Genomic DNA, 24605 nt, shown 5'->3' with positions numbered 1-24605 from the left:
GTGGTTGACATAGGCTTTCCAGCCAGACTGCCTGGTTCGAATCTTGGCTTAACTGCTTCTTAGCTATGTGACTGTGGGAGGTTACCTAAACTCTTTCTTCTTTGTTTTTTTAGAGATAAACCAGAGATAGTAATAGTACTCACTTCATGGGTTAAATGAGTCAGTGGATCTAAGGTGATGAGACAGTGTTGATAGCAGGAAGCTTTCCGTAAGTATTCGGTAGAGTAATGGCTGAGTAAGGGTGTGCTCAGCGTACAGCTTCTGGAATTCTATCATTCCTGCATTCATGGACTAGAAAGGAATTATAATGATGACAGTATTTATGTGATGTGGCTCATCTGTACGAAATCCCTTTCTCTCAGCCTTAAAGATGTTTGTGTAGCTTTCTGGAGGCCCTTATCAGGGTCTGCACACTCATGCTTTATAGTTCGCAGTGTTCTGTCTTCTGAAAAACATGCTGGTGTTATAAAATATTTTCCTCTTTATCTCTGGGCCCACTATTACATCTCAGCCATATTTAGCCATGACTTTCTGTGTTTTGCTCAATGCCTTGGGCTGCCAGAAATGCTGCTCTGATACAGGTTGGTATTGGCATCAGTCACCTTCAGGTTTCTATTATTTACACACAAAACAATTCTCATTTCTTGAGAATCATAAGTAGTTGATACCTAGTATCATACAGAAAATCTTGAATTATTTTCTCTGGGACTTTTCCACCTAGAGAACTCGAAATATAAACTGAAGCCTGTCCCCGATCGTTAAACAACGCTGTCAACCGGCATGGAAGAGTGCGTCCATTTACAGTGTCATTACGTATCATTTATCAAATGCCTTTAAAGGATCTCTTTTTCTTCCCTTCTGCTCGAAGGTATTAAGTAGAGTCACAATCAGATTAAGGACACCAACTGATTCTTCAACAAAGAGAAAAATCAGAAGTTGGAGTGAGGTGGTATCTGGAAAGGAGATAGAAATCTGAACTGCAATGGATATAGCAAGCCAGTTCAATTCAGGAACACAGGAAGTTACATGAGTCAGCTCGAGTAATTCAAAATGATGAAAATGGGCGATCATGACAAGTAGTTTCGTGCTAGGGGAGATCTTGAGGCTCCCAAGGATATAGTGAAGGTACCTCCTGGGCAAAGCTGGTAGCTGCCCACAGAGATCCCTACTAAGGTAGCATTTGTTTTCTGTGTTCAGAAATTTTATCTTAAGAGTTCAAGTGTAATGGACTCAGGACGCTAAATCACACTAACATATTTGACTGTGAAGAATAAAATCAACTTGCTAATTTAAAAACTTTCTATTTGTAGGTGAATTATGTGGGAAACAGACTTACAAAGACCTTGCTTTATGAGTATGGATTCAGAGCCAGAGGAGTTAGTAATGGGATTGGAATATATTCTAATACTCCCACTGTGCTAATAATCTGATGTATCTACTCTTCAACAGGAAGACCCTTCTCACTGGGGGAGTTCTTATGCCTTAACCCTTCCCCACATCTCTTCTCTCTGCCGGTGCTTATTGTCTCTCTAACTGTTTTCTGGGCCATCATGGCTGACCATGTCTCACTGTCACCAAACACACATGCATGCGGGTGCACCTGCAGACACACTACTTTATAAAATATGTTAATACTTTCAGTCAAGTTCTCTCCTGTCTTCGTGGCCCGGAATGATCTTTCATTTTAAGGTGACTCAGTGTCACCCATTTAGATCAATCATTTCTCAGTTCCTAACAAAGCATCAGCTGGTGTTAACCTTTCCTTGGGAGGGATCAGTCACAGGTGGAGTGTCTATTTCTTGAAATACACCTCAGGGGATAACTTTATTAAGAGGACAGTTGGAACAGGTGACCTTTAAATTCCACATGGTAGCAAATTAATAACTCTTTCACCTCTGTAGACCTCACGGATTCTGAAAGGTCTCTTTGAGGTAACCTAATACTTTGTTTGTTTGTTTGTTTTGTTTTACATTATTAGAGTTTTTTCTAGTGAAATGCACCCTGAATATCAACGTGGCATGTTGTCGTGTTGCTGTGTTAGCAATTCCATTACCTTCTTCTGCTCTTCTGTGTATCCTGCACGTTCCCAACCAAACAGAGGTGCTGCTTCTGTTATCAGGCTTGCTGGCCCAGGCTGCCTTTCCACCAAATCTCTCGCTCTTTCTTCTGCTTTGGAAGGACAAGCCTTTCCTAGCTATTAATCCAAATCTCAACCATTCTTCATGGTCCAGTTGAAGCTTTCTGGTACCCCTTACCTTCATCAGATGTCCACATGGGTCCTCCAGTGCACTTAGTTCTTCTGGTGGTTGTGTTGTATCTTGTTATTATACACTTTTATTTTCCTTTTGATGTTGTGTAAGCCCTTGACAGTAGGGGTTTATTTATTTTCATTTGCTTACAGTGCCTGTCCCATCCTTGTTTTCATTCATATCTGGATATAGCACAAGTATAGAAGCCAAAGACAATATCAGAATGTTAAGGGGATGCATGGTTATATTGAACTTGAAAATTCAGAATAGAAACTGTGTAGGATATTTAAAAGAAAAGATCAGAATTCAGTTATTAGGGAAATTTTAACAATAGAATAAAAATCCAGCCAAATATAATGGGATTTAAGGTGTGAATAGAAAGTGAGGAAATAGAATTTATGGTGAAGTGTTATTTCAGGAAGTTTTGATGTTTAGGAATATAGTTTGAGAAGGAGATGAAGGTCAAGGAAAGTTGTTTGTTTCTTGGAGAGGTGAAACTCAAGCATTTTTAAAACTTAGATGGTTGACTTACAAAGAGATTATAGGTTCCAGGAAGGACATAATTGATGGTGCATAATATACTGAGGGAAGAGAGGGAGACATAAAGAGCACAGGTGTCAGGGTAAGGTCTGGGGGAAAGAAGGGTATCTTTTTTTTTTTTTTTCCCTGAGACAGAAAAGAAGACTGTAAGTGTAAGGTAGGAAAGCCGAAGACAGTTCTGCCTGTTTCCCCAGTGTAGGAGTAGTCCTAGCAATCTGAGGATGACAAGGGTTAGAACAGCTAAAGGACATTAGACTTGACTCAAGAAAATTATTTATTTCTTGGTATCATCATTGTCTTCTCCCAGTAGATTGTAAACTCCATGAAGGCAAGGGTTTTGCTATCTTGCTCATCACTATCCTCAGCACCAAGAAATTGTACCTGGCACATAGATAATATTTGTTGGACGAATAGGGGATGAAGGGGGGGGCAGTGGAAGATGCTCAAAATTATTGCTGTCATCTTTTAGCTTTCAATAAGTGTACAGACTATAAATACACCATGTTAATTGTCGTGGGACATTTCTCTCATAAGAGCTTGTCTAAAAGCACTGAGAAGCATAGAAAGGTAATTATTGGGGTTTTTTCCATACTTAGAAATTGGTAGGAGAATTAGAGCTCTAGAGTTTGGGTAATATTTGACCAAGAAGTATAAAGTTGTGTGTATTGTTCTGAAAATCCTTTTATTAGACAGATTCTTGATCAGCAATAGTGTGGTAGATATGGCATTAACTATTGGTTGCCTACCCAATATATATTCTCCATGTCTTCCTTAGGATTCATGTATTGTTAGATGTGCTACTGTAGCTTAAAACTACATTCCCCATCTTCCTTGAGGGTAAGATGAGATTTCTGATAAAGCTCTTTAAAGGAGGCTGATGTAGGAGGAAACTCTTATGCACTTTCCTCCTTCTTGCTTCCTGGAACGTGAATGTAATGGCTTAGAACCCTGGGCGTTATATTGTGACTGTTAGGTAACCGTGAGGATGCAAGCCAGTGCTAATTAGTGACAGTGGAAGAGTATGGTTGTGGAGTGACCATATTGAGCTTCCTGCAGCCTTCTTATTTTGGAGCAATATAAACTGTCTTCTTTAAACTACTGTTATTTTGGACCGCTGTTTCTTTTGGGAGACCTCAGTTAGTTAGAAAGGAAAAACTGAAAGGAATTAAAGAAAAAGAGACCTCAGTGGGTCAGCTAAAGAGCAGATACTGGGAATCAGGATAAGATGTTGAGGTCAGAAAGGGGTTTCTAAGTTTGAGATGGGTGGGTAATGGAAAAGTCTAGGGGATGGTCATAGGGTGCTGACATAGAATGCTGTTGCAGTCTCCCGGAGAAGAGAAAGTTGAGGAAATAGGCATTGTATGTGTAGATTGGTAACCAAGAGGTATCCCTTCAGTTAGAACAGTGTTGTTGTTGTTTTTTTGATGTCATGGGCCACCAAGGGTCTATTTATAGATCAAGAATCTTATCTTAAGGACTCTAATTTAAGATGCACTACTAAATATTATTATGTGGCTTTCTTGCCAAATGACTTAAAGCAACTTAAGATACAAATTGTGGGGTGCCTGGCAGGCTCAGTCAGTGGAGTGTGTCACTCTTGATCTTGGGATTGTGGGTTCGGGCTCCACATCGGGTGTAGAGATTACTTAAAAATAAAGTCTTCAAAAAATACACAAATTGTAAGATTAAAAAATAGGAAAATGAAGGGGAGAACAAATATGGTGAAAAATAAAATTGAAGTAGTAAGGAAGCTAATATAAAAACACACCCATGAGGTTCACTGTATTGTTAGATGTGGGCAACAAATTTGGATATAATTTTTCCAAGCAAGCAGCTTGAAAAATGTAACATGATATAGATTGTTACAAAATCACAGGAGCAGTGGGATAAAAACAAGTCAGTTCAGGAAAATTAGAGATATTTCTTTTTCAAGACTATTTTACTTGAATTATAACTTTACATGATTAGATTAAAAAATAGAATCAGATATTTTCTTTTAAGTGGGAGGAGAATATAAAGATAGTTTTTGGGAGAACCACAATAAGCCAATTGGTTTCGATACCCCAACATCAGGGTAAAAAGTGACTGTGTTCAGTTAGGTGGCTCTGCCTAATGCCAACTATCTGTGTTTTCAAAATGGCTGTTTTCTTTGCATAGACATAGGTGATAACCAAAAGACTGGGAAATACGATGCATCAAAAAATTGGTAAGATTTAGAATTGTTAGCCTTAAGGGAAAGGATAATGTAAAAGATTAGCCTTCGGGTATTATCTTTCACCATCCCTCCTGAGCACAGATAACTTAGATTTCAGCAAGAAGGTTAGTAAAAAGAAAGATTATCTTGGTTGAGGGTGATGGTTATTAGGAACTAGAGCCTCTTTTCATCAAACCTTGAGGGGAAAATGATCTCTTGCCTTTAATAATGGAATTGCTTTAAGGTGAGGCTTGTAGTTGGGGACAGTGAAAGAAAAGACTGGAACACTTCATATCCCTTCCGTTCTTCAGAGTGTATGAATCTAGATGATTTTTACTATATACTTGTTAGGTTTGATCCTTAAAAAAAAATCATCTGTCAGGTGTCACACACATGCCTTTGTCATTAAGTTGTTTGTGCTGACAGAACCCAGCAATAGTGAAATCATTAATTTAGCTGAAGAATCCAGGTATTCAAGATACTGTCTAAGTGGAGTCTACAAGATATTAAAGGACTTTTCAGACTATTTTAAAATTAAATTTGTCTGAATTCTTCTAAACGATTTTGCAGATTTCCATAATAAATGTGGCAAACATTTCTCTTATGGGATGTAAATAATCAAACTCTGTTGCACAGTAGAGTAATATTATAAAGCACTTAGCTAATCAGATTGTGAGAGTCGCTCAAAATTCCTAACCATGTAATTTTTGCATAGAGAGAGGGTACTTCATGCTGTGCAATTAACTGGTTTTATTAGCTATAAATTTGGTTGTTGCTAGCTGGCCTGACCGGCTAGTGCCTGTGGAGAATTGGATCTTGGCTTTTGACTTGATACTGCACGGGCAAGTGTCAGGAAGGCATGGAAATTTGTAGTGGAGGTAGAGGCCCTAAGAGGGAGTCAGTGGGGAATAGTTTCTCACATCTCTGTAACTAAAGAGAGCTTTGGAATTTTCTAGACCTGTTGTCATGTTTGGATGTTCTATAAACTAACATCTCATTCTGTATACAAACAAGGTTTATAAAGTAAAATGGGATGGTTTAAGTGATTGTAAGCAGGGCTTTGACATCGAACTACCTGTGTTAAAAACCTGGCTTTGCCATTTATTGTGCCCTTGGGCAAAATTTAAAATTTTCTTGTGCCTAGATTTCTTCCCCTGTGTAAGGGCTATAGTGGTAGGCCTGAGGCTCATGTTGCACTGTGAGGATTTGAAGGTTCATTCTACCTGACATGCTTGGCCTGGTTCACAGTGGGTGCTCAACAAATAGTAGCTATTATCATAGAGGAGTCTGCAAATTGGAATGTCTTTGAGCAAGGGCAGCTTACAATAAAAGATCTTTATATGGGGACACCTGTCTGGCTCATTTGGAAGAGCATGCGACTCTTGATGTTGGGGTTGTGAGTTGGAGTCCCATGTTGGGTATAGAGATTACTTAACTAAATAGATAAGTCAACTTAAAGTATTTAGGTGAAAGGGCTCATATTTTTATTGGACTGGTTGTTTTTTGTTTTTGTTTTTGGTGAGAGGGAGGAAATATACATATTTATACAAAATATATAAAAATATATAGAGAGGTAGGATATCTAGATTCAAAGTTTATTAGACTTCGAGTCAACAAATCAAATCAGAGACCCAGTTTCTTCACTCTTAAACATGACAAAATAGCTAACTTATTTGTGAGGGTCAAATAAGAAAAGTGTTCTGAAAAATGTTAAAGTACTGTATTTAGGTAAAAACATGGAAATACTTTTAACTAAACATGGAAAGTCACTTATAATAAAATAAATGAAGCTAATTGAAACGAGCAGAATGTGACAGTAGGATCACTGCTGGAGGAGATCTGGATTTGCTTACAAGGTTGACTTGAGTCTGAGGACAGATTGATGATGGAGAAAGGGGAAAGCTGTCAGAGAAAGGAATTAGCATTGGTTGAACACCGGGCATTTGCTATGCACTGTGATTGGATTACTGTCCCCATCTTACAAACGAGGAGACTGAGGCCCAGGCAGGTTAAATAACTTCTTCGTTTATAAGTGGTAGAGCCACTATTCATACTCAAGCCTGTTGGACTCTAGAGGATGTCCTAATATGCCATGGTTAATTACCTCAGTTCAGCTTATCAAATATTTATTGAGTACCCACTCTGTATAAAACACTATTAATAATACATCAGGTTTTTTTTAATTGAAATGGATAGAAATTTAAAGCATAAAGGAATTTGAAAGATAATTTTGTCCAGCAAAGTCATTTTCTAGGAAGAGAACAAAGCCCACAGTGACCAAGGCAGCTTTTGGGTCCTCCATTTTGGAATTAGAATTTAAATTCCACTCACCTGTCCTGTATTTGATTGAATTATATTGCTATTCAATCTTTTAAAAGCCTAATCCTTCATTAGTTCATACTTCAAGCCCTTTATTCAGGGGCTTTTTTTGGAGGCAGAGGGCACTGGGGGAGGCAGGTTCAGTGTAATTTTAGCACCAGGAGGCCCTGGGACCAAGTTACCTGGGGTGTTTGTGGAAAGCAGGGGGCTTCTAAGTAGTTTTGTCACCCAAACCGAATGCAGATTGCTTACAATGTATTGGACTTTTTTGTGCCCTCACAGTGACATTCTCTTGTGAGCGTGAAGAATGTAAAATCTCTTAGCCTTTTTATGATTTGGGAAGATCTCTTAAATCCCTGTTCTCGAATCTTCATTATTTGTCTCATTCAGTTTTAGCTGCGCTTCCATCTTGCCAGGCTGGCCTGCCCTTAGTTGGGTATCGCCCTCACTGGAGAGCCGCCTGAGCCCTGGACGGGAGCCCAGGCTGCTGTCTTGAATGGCTGCGCGTGGAGGCTGCTGCAACCTACCAGGAAAAACACCGGTTTCCCAGCACTGGTGATGTTAGTAATAAATCCCACATGACTCCATCTTGGGGCCGTGACAAGTAAGCAGAAAGATTGGATTATTTTTTCTTCTTAGTATTTCTAGCCATTTTCCTTCCAAAGAAAAGTCTGCTTGATGTCAGACATCATTAGAAATATAGGCCATATGATATTTTGGAAGCTGAATTCAGTTCATTTATTCCCTCTGTATTTCCCTGAATACCTAACAGGCAGTGTTTGAACGAGAACCCATAGAACTGTGAGGGGTGCTGCTTGTCACGTGACTGCGTTATTGAATGGGACTCATTAAGCCTAAAGGGAGTCAGGGAGCATGACCTGTGTGTGACACTCTGGCAATGCAGTATGGGATTGAAAATCGTCCAAGCGTACTTTGTAAGTTGTTCTTGAGGCAAAGCATTTTTAGGCGCAGAGGGGCTGGTTTTCCATCTTGCCAAACATAAAAGAAATCAAGATTTTATTTTAGGAAAATGCGCCTAGCCATGATCCTCTTGGGGTAAAAATGCAATTAATTAAACAACATTTTCTTGGTCTTGACCCTGGTTTTTGTGGTCTGATGCATAGAAATCCTTTGATTACTGAGATTGAGCACTCTGCCTCCATGATCTTTATAATCAGAGCCTGAAATAGAAGGGAAGTTCTTGCCACCTGTGTCTTGCCTGAAAGAGCTAGGTGTTTTGACCTTAGAGACTTGTAAATACTGTTTTTGGACTTTGTAAATGAAGAATTTTGCTTTGTCCGTTACCTTCTGCTGCTAACAAGTAAACTAGTTCCAGGCTGTGCAGTGCTAAGAAGAGGTATGGTGTACTGACAGCACCGGTGGCCGAGTCTTTGCAAACCCATTCTGTTCATAAGAGACCTGGCCGAGTTGCTGTGGACTTTTATTTATGACACTGGCCCAGGCTGGTTGCTTTAACAGAACACTGAAGACAGAGTGACTACAAGTAGCAAACATTGATTTCTCCTAGTTCTGGAGGCTAGGAAGTCCGAGGTCAAGATGTATTAGCAGATTTGATTTCTGGTGAGAACCTGCTTCTTGGTTCATAGATGGCCATCCTTGCCGTGTCCTCACGTGGTGGAAGGGGGGAGGGAACTCTCTGGGGTCTCCTTTATAGGGGCGAATCCCATTCGGGAGGGCCCCATCCTTCTATACGTAATCATCTCCCAGAGGCCCCACCTGTAAATACATGACACCGGGGATTAACTTCAGTGTATGGATTTTGAAGAAATACAAACATTCAGTCTGCAGCGGGGAGTGGCTCCCACGGTGTCCAGGGAGAGTAGCGGGTATGGAAAGTGCGCAGACTTGACAAAATGCTGGCTTATTTCAGAGGTGATTTTGGAAATAGAGTCCATCCTTGAACAATTGGGGATTAGAGGTGCCAGTCACCTTCCTCCCCAAGCAGTGTCAGAAATCAATGTATTTCTTAACTATTCCCCTGAAACTTAACTACTAAAAAATCCTACTGTTGGCCAGAAATCTTACGGATAATGTAAACAGTTGATTTACACATATATTGTTTATGTATTCTGTATTGTATTCTTAGAATAAAGTAAGCTAGAGAAAAGAAAATCATAAAGTTAAGAGAAAATACATTTAGAGTCCTGGACCATAATTATATTTAAAAAAATCTACCTATAAGTGAACCTGTACAGTTCATATCTGGTCAAGTGTATATGGTAAATGGACTGGGTAGAAAATTAGAAATGGAGGGTTTAAGATTAAGCAAGGCTCTGCATTCTCAATCTGAAAAAGTGCACTGTCAAGGCAAGGGCATACTTAGAGCAGAGCAAAGCAGGAAAGGACTCTCAAGAAATTGTGCTCATGGGATTGCCTTGGAGTGCAGAGCCTGCAAGAGGCTGAGTACAAATCTTCATTTTGAAAGTTTAAATCAACAATGAACTGGTGAGCATAAATTTCAGATGGGGCTTTTGCTGTGGTTCTGTAACTGACTGTCATTCTTCTGAAGACTAAGAGCCTTAGTAATAGCCCTTGTGCGTGTGAGAAAACAGAGTGCATCCTGAGCACATGTGCACCCTTTGGCATCTCCCCACGTCGTGGCTCAGGGTAAACATTTACTAATGCGGACTCTCCACGGCAGTCATTTCAACACACTAAGTATCATTATCATCAGATGCTGTATGTTCTTCAGGTAAGATTGAGTGCTGCTTATATATGAAGTATCTGACCTTCCTCATGTGGTGTTATACTAGGCATTGTAGAGGATGAGCAGGGTCGAAGGCTTCCCTAAGGGGCAGCAGGCCACAGAAGCAGATGCAGGAGGTGAGAGGACATCATTTAATAAAAGTGCAGATACTGAGTAGGTTGAAATCAATCTAGATTTCAGTTTCCAGTATTGACATCTGTGGTCTCATGGCCTTTCTGAAGAATACCCTTTTTCAAAAATACCCCAGGTGAGGGGCACCTGGGTGACTCAGTCAGTTAAACATCTGATTTCAGCTCAGGTCATGATCTCACAGTTTGTGTGTTTGAGCCCCGTGTCGGGGTCTGTGCTGACAGCTCAGAGCTTAGAGCCTTCCTCAGATTCTGCTCATGGTCTCTTTCTCTCTGAAAAATAAACCAACATTAAAAAATAAATTAAAGGGGTGCCTGGATGGCTCAGTTGATTGTCTAACTTCAGCTGAGATCATGATCTCACCTGCGTCGGGCTTTGGGCTGACAGCTCAGAGCGTGGAGCTGCTTCAGATTCTGTGTCTGCCTCTCCCCCACTTGCACTTGACTTTCAAAAATAAGTAAACATTAAAAAAATTTTTTTTTAAATGCCCCAGGTGAACACTGATTTGTTCCAAACCCATGTCAGGAGACACTCACAGCTTAGAGGTTAACTAACTCATTTTTATACGTCTAGGATAGTTCTAGGAAGTTAGGGAAAGAATTTTACTTCTTCCTGATCCAGATCCTAGAGAAAATCAGAATTTCCATACAAATAAATATTTTCATTTTATATTTATATATTTCTTGTCATATATATTACAGGCATATGTTGCTTTTTGTGATTAAAAAATTATATAGGTTCATTGTAAAAAGTTTTGGAAATACCTAAAAAGTTAAAATTATTTATGATTCTCTCTGCTACCTAGAGATAACCATCAATAGTATTTTATTTCTTCTCAGTCTCTCATATAAATGTAATTTCTCTTTTTAAAAAGCATGGGATCATCTCCTATCTTCTTGAACTTCGAGGGAATATACTGATCCTGGATCATTTTGGGACTTTGGAGACAAATCTGTTTTTGGAAAAAGCCTTTGACTTTGATTTCGAAAGCATTGATTTCTCTGTTCTAATCTTTATTATTTCCCGTCTTTTGCTGGTTTTGGGTTTTATTTGCTATTCTTTTTCCAACTCTTTAAGGCATAAGGTTTGGTTATGTATCCGAGACCTTTCTTCCTTCTTTAGGAAGGCCTGGATTGCTGTATAGTTCCCTCTTACGACCTTTGCTGGGTCTCAGAGGTTTTGGGCTATAGTGTTGCCATTTTCATTGACTTCCATGTGCTTTTTAATTTCCTCTTTAACTTCTTGGTTAGTGCATTCATTCTTTAGTAGGATGTTCTTTAGTCTCCAAGTATTTGTTGTCTTTCCAAATTTTCCTTGTGCTTAATTTCAAGTCCATAGTGTGTGGTCTGAAAATATGCACAGTATAACCTTAATCTTTTTGTTCTTGAGGTCTGATTTGTGTCCCCATATGTGAACTGTTTTGGAGAATGTTCTATATGCACTTGAGAAGAATGTGTATTCTGCTTTAGGATGAAATGTTCTGAATTTATCTGTTAAGTCCATTTGGTCCAGTGTGTCATTCAAAACCACTGTTTCCTTGTTGATTTTCTGTTTAGATTAACTGTCCATTGCTGCAAATGGGGTGTTGAAGTCTCCAACTATTATGGTATTATTATCAATGAGTTTCTGTAGGTTTGTGATTAACTGATTTATACATTTGGGTGCTGTCACATTTGGAGCAGAAATGTTTACAATTGTTAAATCTTCTTGGGGGATAGACCCCTTAATTATGATATAATGTCTTTCTTCATCTCTTGCTACATCTTTATTTTAAAATCTAGATTATCTGATATAAGTATCGCTACTCTGGCTTTCTTTTGGCAACCATTGGCATGATAAGTGGTTCTCCATCCCCTTCCTTTCAATCTGAAGGTGTCTTTAGGTCTAAAATGGGTCTCTTGTAAACAGCACATAGATGGATTTTGTTTTCTTGTCCATTCTGTTACCCTATATCTTTTGATTGGAGCATTTAGTCCACTGACATTTAGAGTGAGTCCTGAAAGAGATGAACTTAGTGCCATTGTGTTGCCTGTAGAGCTGAGGTTTCTGGTCATGTTCTCTGGTCCTTTCTAGTCTTTGTTGCTGTAGTCTGGTTTGTTTTGTTTTTGTTTCATCTTTTCTCCTCTCAGTGAGTGACCCTTAAAATTTCTTGCAGCGCTGGTTTAGTGGTCACAAACTCCTTTGGAAACTCTTCATCTCTCCTTATATTTTGAATGACAGTCTTGCTGGATAAAGAATTCTCAGCCGCATATTTTTCCAATTTAGCTCATTGAATATATCCTGCCACTCCTTTCTGGCCTGCCAAGTTTCTGTGGATAGGTCTGCTGGGAACCTGATCTGTCTTCCCTTGTAGGTTAAGGACTTTTTTCCCTTGCTGCTTTCATGATTCTTTCCTTGTCTGTGTATGTTGTGAATTTAACTATGATATGCCTTCTTGATGGTCAGTTTTTGTGGAATCTAATGGGAGTTCTCTGTGCTTCCTGAATTTTGATGTCTCTGTCTTTCCCCAGGGTAGGAAAGTTTTCTGCTATGATTTGCTCACATAACCATTTTACCCCTTTTTATATTTCTTCATTTACCGGGATCCCTAATGATTCAGATGTTATTCCTTTTTAGTGAGTCACTGAGTTCTCTAATTCTTAAATCATGCTCTTCTGCTGTAGTCTCCCTCTTTTCTTCTCATTGTTCTCCATAAGTTTGTCCTCTATATCACTGATTAGCTGCTCTACTTCATCCATCCTTGCCGCCGTGGCAGCCATTTGAGATTGCAATTCAGTTATAGCATTTTTTATTTCATCCTGACTAGATATTACTTCTTTTATCTTTGCAGAAGGGGATTCTAATCTATTTTCTTTCTTTTAAAAACAATATTTTAAAATTTATTTTTTGAGACAGCATGAGCAGGGGAGGGTGAGAGAGAGAGGGAGACACAGAATCCAAAGATAGGCTCCAGCTATCAACACATAGCCTGATGCGGGGCTCAAACCCACAATCTGTGGGATCATGACCTGAGCCGAAGTCAGATGCTTAATCGACTGAGCCACCCAGGTGCCCCAATTCTAATCTATTTTCAACCCCAGCTAGTATTCTTATTGTGATTCTAAATTTTGGTTCAGACATCTTGCTTGTATCTGTGTTGATTAAGGTCCTGGCTCTCATTTCTTCCTGTTCTTTCTTTTAGGGTGAATGCCTTCATTTTGTAATTTTGGAGGAAGAAAAAGAATTAATAAAATAAAAATTAAGAATTAACAAATTAAAACCAACACAAACTAATCAAATAAAAGATACTAGATCCTAGGTGTGTTTTGATCTGGTTGTTGAAAAAAGCTTGGTAGAGTAGAGAAAAAAGGGAAAGAAGAGAAAAAAAGAAAGTAGGCAAACATTTGAAAATTTAAAAAATGAATATAATAAAATAGAATAAAGTGAAATTATTAAAGTAAAATAGAATTTAAAAATTTACAAAAATAATATAGTAGAAGAAATTAAAGACTTTTATAAAAATAGAAAAGAAAAATAATTTTTTCTCTCTCAGTATTCAAAAATAAGAGAAGAAAAAAAAATTAATAGATGGACCAATGAATAGAATGAAACACGCATGAAATTACATCCAGTGTGCCCTAGAAGTCAAACTATGAAGCACTTTATAGTCTGTAAACCAAGCAGTTGGAGAGATTTGTGGTGTTCCTCTAGAGCACAGTTGGCACAGTTGGAGGCACTTGGTGTAATGGCTCCATTCTCCACTAGTTGGCACTGGTTAGCTTACTGGGGTGGCTCGTTGTGGTATTGTGTGGCTATATGCACATGCTTGGGAGAGGTGAAAATGATGTCACCCAGCCTCTAACATTAGAACTTTGTGCTCTCACCAACCAGCAATCAAGCACCCCTCCTCTGTGTCCAGCTTCCATCCACTCCCCATTTCTGTGCTGTCTGAGACCGAACCATCAGACTGCCAGGCAGCCTCTCCCTCCCGAGTTTTATCTCAATTGAGGCTGTGTTCCTAACCACTCACGTCTGAGAGCCCTGCAGCTTTGACCCGCTCTGACCCTCTGGGAGAGGGTCTTGCAGAGCAGTGGTTGGTGCTGGTCCACCCCCAGGAACATTTGCACGATCACACTGCTGCAGATGCCTAGAGACTGCCGGCCTGCCCCAGAAAAAGTTTGCAGAATCGTGCAGCAGCAGCATTTCAGGGATTGTGGTAAATCCCTACACACATTTGGTATCAGGCTTCACTGTCCCCTAATGTCCTTATTCCAGCACCAGAAGATGTGTTTGTTCTTTGGGGTCTGCTGGGACCTCTGCCTGTGGGGAGGCCACACAGCCTCTACCAAATGACCTCTCATCAGGGTAACCGCCTCTCCCCGTGTGGCCTGAGGACCCCTTGGACCGCACCATCTGCTCCTGAGGATTTGCCCTTCCCATCAGAGCTCCACCAGGTGTCGAGCTGTGGGGTTTCAGACTCTGCACTCCCCTGTTGATAGAGTCCTAATGGTATTTAAGCCCTCTCCTCTCTCCCTTTCTTGTTCAGTCCCTTATGGGTGTTTCTACTCTTTCTCTCCAGCTGCTTTTTGGAGGAGTCCTTTTCCTGTATTCTCCCTCTTTGCCCATTCTCTCTCCACAAGGAAAAACAGCTCCCTGCCCCCCACGGCTTCTCTCTCCCCCAGTTCACCTCTCCGTGCCAGCTACCTGCCAAGTTCTGTGGCTCCTGTTATGCAGATTGTTGTGTTCATCCTCAGATCAATTTTCTAGGTGTGCAGGATGGTTCGGTGTTAATCTAGCATTTAAGGGACGAGAGAAGTAGAAAACATGCTGCTTCACCATGCTGGACTCCCTCTGAAAGCTCTGACTTGGAATGCACAATGTGAAGGACACTACTTCCTTTGAACAATTGAAAGAGTCATTTTTTTTTCCTATCATACTTTGATGGAACCAGAGAGTCTTGGAATTGGTGAGGAACTCTGAGATCAGGGTCCCTGGAATGTTTTAAATGTCACAGCACTACAGGGCAAGAAGGAGCAGTTGGCACTCACAGACCGTAGACGTGTACCTTGGACCTTTTTATACCTACTGTCTTTGTTGTCAGTGTTCCATCACAGGGAGAAGGATGGACCCTGTGTGACACAGTCCTGCAGTTACGTGGAGGGTAATAGCTGTTGACAGCCAGGGAGAAAATCCTGCTCCTAAGGTGTAAATGGAGGCTGCCAGCCTACTGATGTGGGTCTTCATCAACTGTTTCTTTCATTAGAGTGGCGTCTCTACATATAGATCAGTAGAGTGCTGTCAGTATCTTTACTCTCTTATAAAAAGAAAGTGAACTCACTTTTACTAATAATATGTCATATAAATACATAGAGACTGTATCAGTGGAATGTAAAAAATGTAAAACAGGCTTTAAAAGCAGAATATTTAAGGATTTTATGACAGCTCTCCAAAATTAAACACATTTAAATTTGGGATTAGGTCAAAAAACTTTTAGTTCTAAGTCATGGGGATGTAATATACAGCATGGGTGACTGCAGTTAGTAATACTGTGTTGTATGTTTGAAAGTTGCTAAGGGAGTAAGTCTTAAGAGTTTTTATCACAAGAAAAAAGAACTTGACACTATGTGTGGTGACGCATGTTAGCTAGACCTACTGCGACTAACTTGCAGTATATATAAATATTGAATCCTCTTGTTTTATATCTGAAACTAATGTTATATGTCAATTATATCTCAATGTTTTTCAAAAGCAGTTTTGCCAAAATAAATACAAGTTTTGAATCAAGGGAAAGGGATTGCTCTGAAGCTGAAGATATTAATTATTTAAAATCTTTATTTAAGACTGTTGAAAGAACTTTAAAGGAAGAAAATTAAAACTTAAATTACCTTAAACTTCAATGTATTTAAATTATGATATTTAGCTAAATTCAGTTTAAATTATGATATTTAATGTCTCTTAATCTCCCTGAATCAGCTATTTGAACCCCGTGTTCTGGTCAACTTCTGAAACCATGGTAAACTGAGCTAACTGCTGGCTCATCTCCCCATATAAAGATATAGAAAGACCAGATAAAATAAAACTAATGGAATACCTCCTCCCCAGCTCTATTAACAAACTACAACTCCTCTGTAACCCTTCCCATAAAGAAAGAAGAAGAAAGTAGGGACGGGGGAGGTAGAGGAAGAAATCAACCGGCTGGAAACGGTAGGAGCAGTCACGTAGCTTGCTGCGAGCACAGAGCATGGGTACAGACAGTTTTGTACTCTGATAAGGACGCTTTTATGAATAGACTGTGGTTACCTCACTTTTGTATCAGATTGGGACCCTTTGTTTTATCAAGAGTCTTTGAGCCAGAGGTAAAAATTGTTGTAGTCTATCACAGGCTTTCCTTACTTCCTTAAATCCTAATGTGGAAAACTGCTTCTTTACCCAAGGATATTTAGACCTTGAGCTGAATAACTTTGGCATGATTACTATATGGGTGTATGTGTTTGTGTGTACATATATGTATATAAACATAGAGAATATCATCTCTGCAAAAGTTGAGAATAGCATTTCTTAAGCGTTTTTTATTGTGGTAAAATATATATAGCTTGAAATTTGCCATTTTAACCATATTAAGTGTACGGGTTCAGTGGCATGAGTTCATTCACAGTGTTATACAACCATCACTACTGTCTATTTCCAAACCTTTTCTTCACTTCAAACAGAAACTCTGCACATTAAACAGCAACTCCCCGTTGCCTTCTCCCCCACATCGGTGTAGCCTCGAATCTGCTTTCCTGATCTCTGAATTTGCCAATTCAAGTTCTGTCATAAAAGCAGATCATGTGATATTTGTCGTTTTGTGTCTGGCTGATTCACTTAGCATAATGTGTTCAGGGTTCATCTGTGTTGTAACATGCATCAGAACTTAATCCCTTTTTATGGTTAAACTAATATTGCATTGTATTTATAAATTATGTTTTATTTATTCATCAGTTGATAATGCTTGGGTTGTTTCTAACTTTTGGTTATTGTGAATAGTGCTGCAGTGAGCATTGGCATACATGTATCTGAGTTCCTAGAATGGAATTTTGCAAACTGAGAAACATAGATTCTGTATATAGAAATATTAAGTCATCTGTATTTCCAATGTTGATTAAAATTATTATCTCAGGGTTATTTAAATATACACAGCATAGGGGTGCCTGGTTAGCTCAGTTGGTTGGGCCTCTGACTTCAGCTCAGGTCATGATCTCACAACTCATGAGTTCGAGACCCACATCTGGCGCTGTGCTGACAGCTCAGAGCCTGGAGCCTGCATTGGGTTCTGTGTTTCCCTCCCTCTCTGCCCCTTCCCTGCTCGTGTTCTCTCTCTCTAAAATAAATAAACATTAAAAAATTTTTAAATAAAGTATACATAACCTAAAACTAAGAACTACTTGTGCTTTTTTTAAGGTTTTATTTTTAAGTAATCTCTGTACCCAATGTGGGACTCAGACTCACAACCCCGATATCAGGAATTGCATGTGCTACAGACTGAGCCAGCCAGGCACCCCAGAACTCATTATACTTATAGCTCTTATAAAGTCAAAACTAATTTTTCAATTAAGTAAATATAGAACTATAAAATCAATATAGCTAAAATGAACAATTTTCATCAAATTACATTTACTGAAAATAAATGGGTTTTGTTGACATTGATAGTATAAAAAGGTGTATTTTTTGGCACAATGGACCATTATTTTAGCCTTCATCATTATTGTGTTTCCTTTATAACAGTGAACTTTTTTGAGACCACTAATCCATTATTTTGATGGGCAGTCTGTTTGCTAGAGTATTCCAGAATATAAATCTGGAAAACAACAATTAGAGGAGAAGTTTTTGTTACTACAACAATTTCACCAATGAGTGGTTGGCAAGCAGGTTCCTACAGAAGCTCCTACAGAATACATCCACTTGGTATCAGATGACTGCTACAGCACAGGTTTTACTTGGCTAATCCCGCAGGTATTTCTATTGGAACTTGCTTGAATGGGTAACATCATATTACTTGACCTTCCTTTATTGTAAATGCCATTCATTTAGTCTATCTCTGTCGATTATAAATAAGCTCATTACCATAGAACTAGTATAGCACTCTAAAGTAGTATGTTGTTTTCCTGATGTGAAATCAAAGTCTTAATTTATTAAATTAGAACCTAAGTCTTATTCTGTGAAAATGTCTTTTGCTTACTAATTATACCATAAGAATTTAGTTTTTTGTAACTAAAAAAATTGCAAATGAATAGGATAGTGGCACAGAAGATAATGGTTGTTATTTGAACATCAGCATATGCTTACTAGCACTTGAAAGGATAAATTCTATTTCTCCAAGGCTTCACTTGGCAATATATTAAATGTAAACATGAAAATTAGCTGGAACATTGAAAATCCCATGTACTGCTTAATTATAAAATGATCATCCAAGGATTTAGAATATACATTTTCTTTTTAAGAGTAAACTCTACACCTAACATAGGACTTGAACTCATGACCCTGAGATCAAGAGACCTTGAGATCAAGAGTCAAATGCTTTACTGACTGAGCCACTCAGGCACCCCTAAGAATATTCTTGTATTTATTCTTTCCTGATAAAAACATTCTTGTAAAGATTTCATTTTTTTAAGTAATCTCTGTACTCAATGTGGGGCTTGACTTAACAACCCTGAGATCAAGAGTCACATGCTCTACCAACTGAGCCAGCCAGGAGACCCCTGATATAAACATTTTTGATGGTCAAAGAATTTAGATACCCCAAGAATATATTAAAACATACCAAAGGATAAATACTCCCCTATTTTGACAAAAACTAGTCCAGACATTAGTGCTTTATTCACATTGAATTCTAATGCTTCACTCCCAAAGAGTTGATTTGCCTTAAAAATGGGGGGGGGGGGCGCGTTGGGGTACCTGGGTGGTTCAGTTGGTTGAGTGACTCTTGGTTTCCTCTCAGGTCATGATCTCAGTTTTGTGAGATCAGATCCCACATTGCTCTGTGTGCTGAGCACAGAGCCTGTTTGGGATTCTCCCTTTCTCTTCCTCTCTCTACCCCTCTTTGTGCACACTGTCTATGTCTCTCTCAAAATAAATAAATAGACTTAAAAAAAAAAACAAGGGGGCTTCTGTTTTTCAAAATTCACATGGACTCTGTTTAACAACAAAGTTCATTTTTTGTTTCTTAATAAGAAATAGGATTGCCATACAGATGAATAATTGTCTTGCCCAATTAATGCATTTTTTTCTATTTGGAAAATTGAACTATGAGAAGCAGGCTGTTTGACAAACACAGGTCCTCTGCACACAGTAGCCACTCAGTGTGAGAGAGATGTTTTGATAGCCCACTTTAGTACCTGTACCACTAAAAGAAAAACATGGTCAAAGAAACCTTGTTAAGCATCTCAACCAGTTGATGATAATTTTCCATTGTCTTGATTCCATATTGACCCCATGGCAACTCTCAAACTTCTGCTTTGTGCCTAGTTCTGACTTTAACGAAATCTCAGTTCATATCCTATGACCAAAGTTTATAACAGATAACACTTACATTGTGCAGATTCCCAAAGGGGAGTCTTCTTTCTAACCAAACCTTGTCCATTTTTCCTTAATTGCTTACATTCTTGATGACTACCCTTTCTGAAGTGGGGAATTATAAATCTCCTCTTGCTGCCAATAACATGCTTTTCATTTAAATATATTAAATGCTTTTATACTTAAGTGTTTTGTATCTAACTGTATTTATAATTCCTAGTTAGCAATATTTTATCTCCATAAAACTGGTAACTACTTGCGAGTTTGTTGATTTAGAGAATGTCCTTCTATAGACATTAGCCGATACACAATGTGGTAGCTCTGTGTTTTCATTTAAAAAATTAGGTTTAATAAATAAAATTTATTTTTATGATGTCACTCCGCAGTACAGTTAGCTAGTATTTAATACTTTTCAAATGTAAAGTATGGCTTCCCTACCAAATCACTGCCGAAGGACAGGAATCCATTCTCAACATCCTTGACAGCACCTTGCTGCATGTGGCACAAGAGCGATAATATGTTTGAATGATTAGATAAATAATACAAACAGGTATTACTTGAATATGTTTCAGTAATAGTTAAGAAATCCTCCCTTAATTTTGAAATGACTCTTCACCCAGCCAATAGAAGTTCAGTCTTGAATCTCCCAGAGGACATGATGCAGAAAACAGCCATTCCACTATTCGGAAGAGGGCTTTCTTTAAATAAACATGGCATCTCTTCACTTCATCCTCCTCCTCTACTACCAGTCATGCTGGCCTGCTAGGAGGTAGCTGTGTTGTTGCCACTTCAACCCCATCTCCTATTTACATTTTGAGAAAGTTTCAATAGAAATTTCTTAAACTTGGGCACTTGGGTGGCTCAGTTGGTTAAGTGGCCAACTTGAGCTCAGGTCATGATCTTGCAGCTTGTGAGTTTGAGCCCCATTGCTTCAGATTCTGTGTCTCCATCTCTCTCTGCCCCTCCCCACTCATGCTCTGTCTCTCTCTTTCTCAGAAAATAAACATTAAAGAAATTTCTTTTTAATTCTTAAACTTTTAAGAATGCTGCTAAAGACAGTTCTATCAGCATTCCATATTTATTGAGCACACATATATCTTTGCAAATGTATGTTAAGGGAAACTGAATAGGAAACCCTATTTTATGAGACTTTCGTAAATGTGAAATTTTATGTAACTTTGTATTTGGTTTTTGTACAGGCAGAAATACTCAGTGTCCTCAGTCACAGAAACATCATCCAGTTTTATGGAGTAATTCTTGAACCTCCCAACTATGGTATCGTCACAGGTAGGCGCGCATCATTTGACTTTTCTTTCCCCAATTACCTAGCTTTGGATTCCTTAATATGCCAAAATGCTTAATATTAGGTTCAGTCATGAATTGTGTGCTACTGTCAGATGTCACTTCTGTTGCTATAAAGCATTAATAAAACTGATTATATCAATATAATTAAGAATGGTGTTTCCACTTCTACCCTTGTTTAATTGTGCTAATTATATCTGCGTAAGTGCTATTTAAATGCACTCGCAGCTGCAATACCAATATTTAAAGGTGCCGTTTAACTAAAATTTCATTTAATTAGCTGAAATGAGCAATGTTTTTTGTAACTCTGTGACCTTTTACAAATTAAGATTTCTTGAGCTGTTCATGTTGTAATTCTTTGCAAGGTATTTTAATCCCCTTAGAGCATTCTTTCTTCAAGGTCTCTGACGTGAGAACGATATTTTTCAGGTTTGGTCATCTGGGTTGGTAATGACCTTGATCTAAATTATCTCATTTGGAGCAGCAGTTTATAACTGATGGGAATACCCTTTCCAGAAAGGAGCACAGAGAAAATGTTGCCATATAAAAACAAAGACACACATTTTTAATACTTTGTGCTCATATTTGTATGATCTAATGAGCAGCTTTAGGTCCGTAATAACTATAATGTTCAATTTTATAATAAATGACTTTGGTCACATTCTTTATCGTGGCAATTCTCTGATTAAAACAAAACCAACAAGAAACCTTAAAAGATTAACCCTGTCTTCTTCTGCTATAGTGGTAACAACTATAATTGTCTTTATAGAAAGTAATAACAAAAGACCGTCAGTAAGAAGGTTTGGATTTGGTACTTTCTTATAAGTGATCTCATCTAATAAAATAACCCTGTGAGATAGGTCATTTCTACTTCATAAATGAAAAACTAGAACTCTAACTTAAGTACCTTCCCCAAGGTCATCCAGCTGGTGGTAGAACCACTAGTATAAGTTTCTCAGATTGACTTTCTACAGAAGTGTCTCTTCTTAAATGCAGCCCAGGCTCAGATGGCTCAGGGCATTGCTTCTTCCCCTCAAAGGGACATGGTTGTCTGACTTTGAGTAGTAAGCAGTTTAACATGCTCTTACTCTGATAAATAGTATTTTACCCAAGTTCTTACCTGGAGGGAACTTTATCCCGATTTAGCTATGTATATTTAGGTCTATACCTAAAATGGGGTAATGTGGTGGTTTCTACCCTCCAGCCTGTACATTTCCTATTAACCTGCACACCCAAGACTGAGTTACAGTGTTAGGGTGTAAACCGTGGTTAACGTCCTTTTGTCATATTTCTGATTAAAGTTAAACCTTATCCTGTCCCCAGTACCATCTCTCTCTCCCTTTCCTAATCCCATCGTATTTACCTTTAACAAGTTAGGTTTACCTTAAAAATCTGAATCCAGTTTTCTGTTCCTCATTGTGGCTTAGTCTTATGTAGCAGATGAAAGTGTGGTACTCCAAAGAGATTCCCGTGCTTCTTGTCTTGTACCCTTGATGTTTAATGCTTGTGAGTGGAAGACGTTAGCTTTACTGAACTCAGTGGACTATGTATGAAGCTTTCTAGTTTCTCAAGGCGAGGATGAGGAATAGAAAAAGGGACTTGTGGTATGAATTCCTTTTCCCAAGAGTTTATTCTGAATCCCAAGGAGGATGTGGAACACATTCATTGTTAGCCAGCATACTCACCCGGGGTCTTCTCATCCAAGGGAGGAAGAAAAGATCCAAGGAGTTGGCTGAGTAAGTTTGGTTTTATTTATTTTTTTATTTTATTTTATTTATGGACTAGCTGGTCCTTCTCTAGCATTCCCTGCTCATACCTAGACCTACGCCACCTCTTTGGTTATAATTGATCAGTTCTTTTTAGATCCATGTCTGTTTCTCTGTAGAGCCAGTAATAGGCAACTATGAATATTAAACATTTCTTTTAAAACTACACAAATTTTACAGTTGTCAGGTAAGAGTAAATTGTGTATTTGTGGCTCTTTTATTGACCTATGAGGTTGATTACTAAAGACACTTTTTAGCCAAGGCTTGGTGTCTTAAAATATATTAATTTGATAAGATTACTTTTGTTTCTAGGAATGCTAATTTTGATTGTTTACAAGTATCTAAAGAAATGTGAACTTCTCAAATAATCTTCTGCAGCGTAAAGATCAAGCCAGGTTCTGTGCATGGTAGCAGTCCTGTTTGCCGACTGAGTCTAGTTGGGGAGAGCAGTTGGGGTGGGGATGACAATAGTTAGCCTGCCTCTTGAAACGAGCATGAACAAGTCTTCACATGGGGGAGGTTAGGAAAGAGCAGAGAGACAAATAGGCGCATGGACCTTGATCACCCAGCTTAGCTGGCTCCCTCCCCCTCTTTTGTACTCTGTCAACTTTCTCCAGTGTTGGGGTTCTGAGAGGGGAAACTTGAATCCATCCCACTTGAGTTTATTTGTTAATAGAAAAGATTGTTTCAGCAAGCAGCTGTTGTCACTCATACGGAGGACTTGAAAGAATGATCTGTCAGAGTGTTGGAATGGAATGAACACTGCTCTGGGAATTGGGAGATGTCAGGTCTTGTCATGATTCTGCCAAAGCTGCATTGATGGCTCTCTGACGACCTGTGTCTCAGTTTTCTCCTATTTGAATGAAGGGACTAGAATAGATGATTTCTGGGAGGGTGTGTGTGTGTGTGTGTGTGTGTGTGTGTGTGTGTACTGAAACTTTGCATCACAGACTTAGAAAACCTGCTTATAGAGGGACCTGAGGAAGAGTCCTAGAGGCAACTGCCACTTTATTTCCCTTGGAGGGGAAGTGAGCCTCTTTCCCCCACAACTACAAAGAAAGATGTGACTAAAACATAAGACTACTAAGTCAAAAGAAAAGTTACAGTAATGGATCACTTTTACTGTGATCTTTGGAAACCTCTTAAGTCTGTACTACTCCTATTCTTTTGTCTTTTATCTTTACAAGTATTTACACAACACTTGATAATTGAGACTGTAATGGTGAGACCGCCCATGGGGAGGAAGGTGGCGTTGTGAGATACTAGGTCTTGTAGTTCTTCTGTAGCCACATTGGAGAGGAACCTGCACTGAGCACCTGCAGGCAGACTGGGTCCCAGGACTCCAGGGGAAGGTGGTTGAGAGTCCCAGAGGCCTAGGGAATTAAATCTTTGTGTCTAGGGCTGCTGTCACCTCTTAAGTTTGTTACTGATTCCACATGACCTCTCCCCACTACTCTAAGAGAGGAGGATGCTAGTTCTACATGATTCTTCAACAGACCCAAATTCTCATTAAACTCAACCATGGAAAACATTAATTTTTAAGTGCCTGAGCTCATTTCCTTGAACTTGAACTTGATTTATTTAAGGCACAGACACATCTAATTTGCATACTTTTATATCGTGTTGGTCTTTTCTCATTAGCCAGTTAGAACCAAATGTCATGTCTTGTTATTACAGAATTCCAGATATTTACCTAAATTCATTTGTTCTCTTACAATGCAAACTAAGCTTGGTCTTGGTAATATTTTATTATAAAGAGATTTTGAGGTAACGGTATTTGTTTTAACAAGACTGACTATGTGTTTACAATTTTCAGAACCAGCTATCATTGCCATAAAACTAAAAGG

At 38.8% G+C, this 24605-nt stretch overlaps 1 protein-coding gene across 3 annotated transcripts in view; it reads left to right on the top strand.

The window, feature by feature from the left end:
- The window catches only part of MAP3K20 (mitogen-activated protein kinase kinase kinase 20), a 177274-nt gene that overhangs the window by 62450 nt on the left and 90219 nt on the right, over positions 1-24605 (top strand). For all 3 annotated transcript variants that reach the window (XM_029934371.1, XM_029934370.1, XM_029934372.1), the window contains exon 3: positions 20890-20977. In XM_029934371.1, the coding sequence (XP_029790231.1) occupies positions 20890-20977 (88 nt within the window). The remainder of the gene's footprint in view (positions 1-20889; positions 20978-24605) is intronic.

The sequence above is a fragment of the Suricata suricatta genome, chromosome 3 (assembly GCF_006229205.1).
Source record: "Suricata suricatta isolate VVHF042 chromosome 3, meerkat_22Aug2017_6uvM2_HiC, whole genome shotgun sequence".
Classification (NCBI taxonomy): domain Eukaryota; kingdom Metazoa; phylum Chordata; class Mammalia; order Carnivora; family Herpestidae; genus Suricata; species Suricata suricatta.
This window is presented reverse-complemented; position numbering and strand designations above follow the sequence as displayed.